Consider the following 7165-nt stretch of genomic DNA (forward strand, 5'->3'; position numbering starts at 1 on the left):
AGTTTAGTAAACTAGAGATTTCCCCTTTAAAAATTTTTCCCATGTGATCGTTAAGCAAGATTTTTTAACTACATCGTTACTTAACACGTGCATTTGCATTGTACGAGCAACTTAATTCATGCTAAGTTTTGACTCGTCAGTTGAATGATGGCATAATGCAAATAGTTAACCATGTGGTGGTGTGAATGCATAACAAAGTGGAAACAATGTTGGGGATACAAATTCGTGTATTAATAGGTGGAAGTGGGATCATATGTGCTAAGGAAAAAATTGTTATGAAGATGGAAAGGGAGTGGGATTTTCTAAAGGGTTTGTAAGGGCAAGTTGTGTTGAGCGATGATTAATTCTACTAATAACATATGACAAGATTTTTCACAATATTGAATATATATATATAATAATTGTGGCTAAAAAACTTCAGAAAATAATTCCTGAAAAATAGCGTCAGATTTTTTGTATGATTTGCCTTCAATAATTTGACGTAAAAGATATTTAGAAAGAGGCAAATAGTTGAGTGGCGTTGCAATGAATTTTACGTTGGATTTGCGTTAAATAAAGCGATGCAAGTACTATACTTAAAAGCTTCGAAAATATCAGACCTAAAGTATGGTTGGCGCTTATGTCCTAATATACCAATTCCTACTCCTCTTACTTCATTTTCATCATTGTGCCCCGGAAAATAGTCACGTCGCGCCCCTTCTTATCTTTACCCTCTCGTCATATCCTTGCCTTCGACTCCTTCTACTCGCTGTTGTCGTTGCCTCCGCGCTTCTCGATGAGAATGATTTAAAGATTTCTTTTTACTCTTAAAAATTGTGATGGTATTTTTACGAATCTTCGTTTACTTTGCAAACTAGTCACTTGTGAGGTTAAAATCTGCTTAAAAAAATAATGATCTGGGAGAGTTATGATTTTACCCAATTAGTAGATACTACACTTCATTCTAGACAGTCATTGCGATCACCTAAGAGGAAGTGCAAATAAATAGGAAGATAAGTTTTGATGGACGTAGAATTGGTTAAATCTAGAGTGACAGACTAAATTCTTATCAGTTTGACTTAAGGTTTAGTACCCTGATGCTGGGATTCGGTCATTACGATGGCATAGGCTAGGGGCATCTAGAGGTGAGAGGCTAGATAGCACTGATATGGAGTCGAGATGTTAAGGAATCGACTTTAAGTTAGCTAATGTTATTTGCAACCATCGGGAGGGGATAAAGAATAAGGTATTCTTCTATTTGTCACAATACCTCAAGTTTGTTTTAAATCATTTGAATCCTACATAGATTAAAATCTCATTGCAAGGGGAAAGATTTTTCATAATATCCAAATTTGTTATATTTTGTTAAGCTATTACATTTAGTTCTTACTTTCTTTTTAGCTTTTTAAGTTGTGATTTTTAGTAAGCATATTATTTTAGACCTCTTATCTATTTAATTTGCAATTTAAATAGAATTTATGTGAGTTGATTTTAAGAGTTACCGCATTCCTCGTGGGATTGATACTGGTGTTTTTAAAGAAAATTCATATTACTTGAAACGATGCGTATACTTGCACAATACCCCTAGTGTGAAAATATATTATATAATTCATATATCATTACATTTGTTCACACTAACCGCTAGATATAATTTGAGATATATTTTCTGGCAAAATTAAGGAGATTAAAAATACACGTAAATGCGAGTTGGGTCACATTCTCAATATGTTTTGTGTTGCAATGGACAAGAATCTCATTCTCATTTATTTTTTGAATTTCAATTCTCTTTCTCTATTTCAAGTGACAACATTCCCTATGGCTCTTATTTCTACCATGGGAGCTTCCTAAATCATTTTATGATTTATGTTGAGACAACTAGATGCAAAACATGGCATCGGGTGTAGGTGAGTTGGTGGCGGCTCTGCATAACTCCCCCCTCGACCAAGTTCGAATCTGCACATGAGGATTGATTGGGGTCCCCCCTTCACCAATCCTTTTGAAAGAAAAAAAAAAACTAGATGCAAAACGTCCAAAAAATTATTTCCTCTTACAATGATTATTACTTGTCATTATATTTGGCTAGAGAGATATTCCTTGATATTTTGGAATTCGATTGAGCAAAAAGAGGTTATTTTCAATCAAATCTGTATTGTCATTAAAGAAAGAAAAAAAAAAGGTGGTGAAATTTTGGGGAGAATATTCCTTCCCATATCAAAGATTTATTTTTCCTATAGTTTTCTTGTGTTTGTGGTTTTGCTCACTTATGGTTGCTTAAAACTGCTTACTTCGTGCATTTTAGGACTTCTCATGAGGCTTACGTTGGGTGGTTCTTTATCTTACTATTCAGTTGGATTTTGTTGTTTTGTTCACTCATGGTCACTAGAACACTGCCTCTTCTATGTTCCTTTTGCTATCTGCTACTTTTTTATGGGACCTAAAAAGATACTTTTTTTTAATGGAATTCTTTTGGGGAGAGTCAGCTGGATGAATTTGTTTACTGCTAGTCCTTGGATCATTGTAGATTGCATTCATTTTATTGGGGCTTCTTCTCGAGTTGCTTTGTTTCTGCTTCTATTTTGATGCTTTGACTAGTAGTATGCTCTCTAGCATCCTGGGTGAAATCTTCCAAGTAAAGATCGGTTGGAATTTGTTTTTGGAGTACAATGATGAGCACAATAACATTACTCATAATAAGCTCAACTATTTATTCTATTCTCTTTCATTCCTGTCATTTGATTCACAAGGTTATTTTGGCACTCCTTAATGGCTATCTGGAATTGCTTCCTTTCTGATGTATTGGAATAGGATTTATGGCTGCTTTCTGGTTTGGGATCCCTTCGATTTGTTTTACTGTGCTGCTGGATTTAATTCTTGTTGCTTGCTGGTTTGGGAACCCTTCATTTTATTTTGTTGTGTTGCCATGCATATTTCTTTGGATATCATAATTATGCTTACCATTTCCTTCACTTCCTGGGATCATTTCGTGTATGGAGATTGAACCAGATACCTCGTCTCATCTGTTGCATCCTGGATAGAATCACCCTATTTGATTTTTTTGGCTTTAGAAAGTTTTGGCATGAGCTACGATGTTTGCTGTGATTATACCAATGGGCTCAATTGCCTGTCTGAACACTATTTTTTCTGTAACTGGAAGACAATTGGTTCTAGGTGTGGCTTCTCATCATTATATACCCTGATTTTTAATGGTTAATAATTTTCCTTCATGGTGTATTCTTCTTCCTTGGACAGATAGTATTCTTGTGTTACCTTCGTGTAACATCTTTTATTTGATAATCAGCAGCAGCCCCTGAACTCTCTTGTCTGGATCCCAGTTTGTGTCTTTGCTAGTCTGTTTCTGCTAGTGTTTACTCCTTAGTGTGGATGTCTTCATGTACAAGGTCTATTAAGTTCTTTTATCTTTTTTTTTTAATAAATGATACCATTTTTATATTCTTTTTTGTGCTTTTAACATCTTTATCAATAAAAATTTTATCAGAATGAAGATAATTCAAACCACTTAAAACATCTGCATTAAGCATTTACAAGCCAAAGGTGCACAGAAGCAGAAATAAAAAGAAGCAACATAGAATAAAGCATCCACATACAACTACAGTTATATACCAACTGTATTATTTTCTCCCAAAGACTGCTGGCTGAAGCACACAAAGAAAGTAGAAGGACAATATAAGCCACATCCTTCACTGCAGAACCAAACAGCTTTCTGGGAAAGTAGACACAGTGGATGTGAGCGGGAAGGCTTCTTCTTCATTCATCTTTGTCTCCATCTCATCCTTCTCAGCCTCCACAGTACCAGTGGCCCCAAATATAAAGGATTTCACCTCTTCGAACCTCTCCTCAGAAAGGGAAACCTCAGCCAAGAGTCTCCATGCATATTCCTCAGATGCCTCATCATAATCCTTCCTCCGTTTGAGCACCATGTGGCCACTAATCTCCCACACTGCAGGGTTCACTTGTGTTTCTAGGAGCTCCTGGCTCACTTCCCCAAGGGCCTGTTTCTCAGCATAGCACTGTACAATGCCATCCAGGAAGAAAAGAACTCAGAAACTCAAATGACTAGGGGATTTCAAAGTTTTAATTATAAATGATAAGGATAAACTAAAGCTATTTCAGTACCAAAGTATTAGCAATGGATAATCCCTCTTATAATTAATCCTGCCTTATGAACCATGTTCGATTCTAGAAATGTCACCTTAGCATCAAGATTAGGAAGAACTAACAAAACTTTTAACTTTAAGAAGCACATCATCATATCAGGTACATATGCGCTCAATATGAAATCCACGTGTTGATGCCCTAGACAAAATCTACAGTGTTGTAAAAGTTTATAATCCAGTGGCCAAGTAGCCTTTTAACAAGGAAACTTGATATATAAACATCCAATATGATGCAATGTAGTGTAGTGAGCTTTCAACTTCCAAGACTTATTTAACATGCTCGCTCACCAATAAATAAAAAAGCAGACCGGGAAAAGATCAAATAGCTTAAATGAATACACATCAATATTGCAATTACATACATAGCACTCAATTCTTATGCATTTACATATAACTTTCATATTTACACACATAGCATTCAAATCTTTAATATCACCTAAAAAATATCACTATTATCACTTCTTAAAAATGAAATAAACGCTTTCATGCATAAGTTTAAAGTACCAAAGTGCTACGTGAGTAAATATGAAAGTTTAGGTGTGAGATACACAAATACATAAGAATTGTGTGCTCGGTATGTAAATTTCCCAAATATAAGAAAGCCCAACTAAACACTCACTTCAAAGAGGATCATGTTCAAGAATAAAATAGAAAAAACATCCCTAATAAAGTTATAATCAACAATATCCACCATGAGATCCTTAATAAGCCAAACTTTTAAAATCTGTCATAAGGAGAAATCCATGTCTAGAACTTTTTTAAAACTACAGCATCAGTAGAAAATCAAACCAAGTTAACACCAGTTATTTTGGAAAAAAGGTAAAAACATGATGCCATAAATGAATTTCAGCCACACAAAAATATCAAGCAAATGGAAAAAAGAGGGTAAAAACAATGATGTAATATATTAAACTAAGCATAACCATAACACAATGGGTGCATACAAACAAACACAAAATTAGCCACTACACAGTTAACAGATGATCTTAAAAACTCCATTTTTGAAAAGTGGCGCTTGAGTAAAATAAGATGTGAATTGTACTTAAATCTATCGATTATAAAGTTAATAAAGGTAAAATTTACCTGTGGAAATATAAAAATTCTCCTACCACAGTCAGAAATAAGCACATTAAATGGGATGTTATTTTCTTGAAGGCAAATGCAGGATTGAGCAACAACATCAGCCAAGTCTTTTAGGCTATTTCCGCCTTCATAAACTAGGCCCCTCACTGGGTAGTTGACAAGACTTGAGATCTTTACATCACCATTCTTGGCCAGACCTCCAATAATATGAATCTTCTTAGTTTGTGCTTTCTCCACAGGAAAAGGCATTGCCAAGTAATACGCCTGCCACACAAACAAAGAAAATATGTTTTTTTTTTCCTCTTTGAAGTGTTCAATGGCAGGTAAAGTTGATTTTGCTTAAAAATAAAATATATTACCTGGAAGTGTAAATGGTTAATGGTGGCAAAGGCACCCAAACTGTTATAACCCAGCCTGAAGTAGGGACTTCCTGCTTCGACTGCCATGTGAAGTGCAAGTAGTAAGCTTTCTGGATCAATCCTTTGAGGCAAACACTCAAGCACACGGGGAATCAGTAGAACGTGGCTGTACTCGATCGGACTCACCTGAAACCATGAACAATCTTAACAGTAAAATCAAACAAAAATGCCTCAGCAACATTAAGAAAAAAAAGAAGAAGAAGAAGAAAACCGTCAAAATAAATCTTACATTAATAGCAACAACATTAAGACGAACACCCTTATCGACAGAAGCATTCTCAAAGAAGCAAGCTGTATCATCTTCACCAGCCTCAAATCGGAACAAGACCTCTTCCTGGCCAACCTTGGTAAAGTTAAATTTGCTTGAATCAAAAGGTTGCAGGACCCTATCAACCCTGAACTCGGTCGGTCTTTTCTTGAGATGGCGCCCCTCATTGAGTTGCGCTACAAAACCATGCTCCCCTGGAATCACCTTTGTTTCACAAGCAGTCACATCATACCTAAACAATCCTCGGCTCATGCGATCCTCCCACTACATTGTAAAACCCACCAAACCAATTTCAGCACAAAAATCACCACATAGCAAGATAAAACACATAAAGAGTCAAACTTTATGGCCTCAGCAACGACAATTACCTGTCCAAATAAGAGATCGTTCAGAAAAAAATCAGATGAGAGATCTCCCTGAGCAGGAGAAGCCACAACCGGCGACCTCTGACTAAAGGCATAAAGAGGAAGCTTGGAGACTGCAAACAAAACCCCAAATCCTAAATCGTTACACTAATGAACCCAAAATCCATAAATTTACTGCAGAAAGAAGCCGATTACCGGGAAGGCAGCAATCCCCAAGGCAGTTGCGGCCGCATCCGGAAGACTCTTCCTGGTAATTAGAAAGGACGGTCGGGACCCTTTTGATGGTTAGCATCTCTAAACTTTAGACGAAGTAAGAAAGACTGGGAAGGAATATATAGAGAGAGAGAGAGAGGGACAGAGTTAGTTAAGAGAAAGATAGCGCGGAGAGATGGCCGCCACCAGCAAGGAAGAGGAGGTCGGATGGGCTTCCGCCTGCGGAAGGAAGGGCACCACGGCCACCGTGAGGGGAAGGGCAGCGGTGCATGTCAAGGGCGAGGAGCCCCACGCCCCGCTTCTTGTCCGGGAGGTTCTCCACTTGTGGGCGACGAAGATAGACGCGGTTGAAGTGCCGCGCACAGGCTCGAAGAGGAGCCGTGATTAGACAACACGAAGAAACCCTAATTTGAGCGATCACCACTCCAAGCTTATGATGATATCTCTCTCCCTCCCACCATTGCCGGATTTTGCTTGAGGAACAGATGAGAGCGGAGGATTTGCGCTGGGTGAAGCCAGATATATAGAGCTGCGGTAAGGGATTGTAGGGAGGAGGAAAAAGGGTAGATCCGGAGTATACTAAGCGTCTCCGCCGTTAAAATTTTGATCAAATACGAAATGACCATAACACCCTTAAAGTATATATATATATATATATATATA

The 7165-nt window shown here is 37.3% G+C and overlaps 1 protein-coding gene across 1 annotated transcript; it reads right to left on the reverse strand.

Annotated features, from left to right (window-relative positions):
- Positions 1–3483: 3483 nt before the first annotated feature.
- On the reverse strand, positions 3484–7048 carry LOC110029876 (GDP-L-galactose phosphorylase 1-like). Its single transcript, XM_020732359.1, has 6 exons — positions 6485–7048; positions 6293–6402; positions 5886–6188; positions 5597–5782; positions 5238–5501; positions 3484–4007 (listed from the first exon to the last, which is right to left on the reverse strand). Exons 1-6 carry the CDS (start codon positions 6579–6581, stop codon positions 3678–3680), a joined length of 1290 nt encoding a protein of 429 aa, XP_020588018.1. The 5' UTR covers positions 6582–7048; the 3' UTR covers positions 3484–3677.
- Between the last annotated feature and the right edge of the window lie 117 nt (positions 7049–7165).

This window comes from Phalaenopsis equestris, unplaced genomic scaffold (assembly GCF_001263595.1).
Source record: "Phalaenopsis equestris unplaced genomic scaffold, ASM126359v1 Scaffold000609, whole genome shotgun sequence".
NCBI lineage: Eukaryota > Viridiplantae > Streptophyta > Magnoliopsida > Asparagales > Orchidaceae > Phalaenopsis > Phalaenopsis equestris.

Coding starts and splice junctions, on each gene's coding strand:
- LOC110029876 (XM_020732359.1), bottom strand. CDS start 6,581: ATGCTAACCATCAAAAGGGTCCCGACCGTCCTTTCTAATTACCAGGAA. Junction 6,189..6,292: donor ACGATCTCTTATTTGGACAG/GTAATTGTCGTT, acceptor TTTACAATGTAG/TGGGAGGATCGCATGAGCCG. Junction 5,502..5,596: donor TTAACCATTTACACTTCCAG/GTAATATATTTT, acceptor TTTGTGTGGCAG/GCGTATTACTTGGCAATGCC.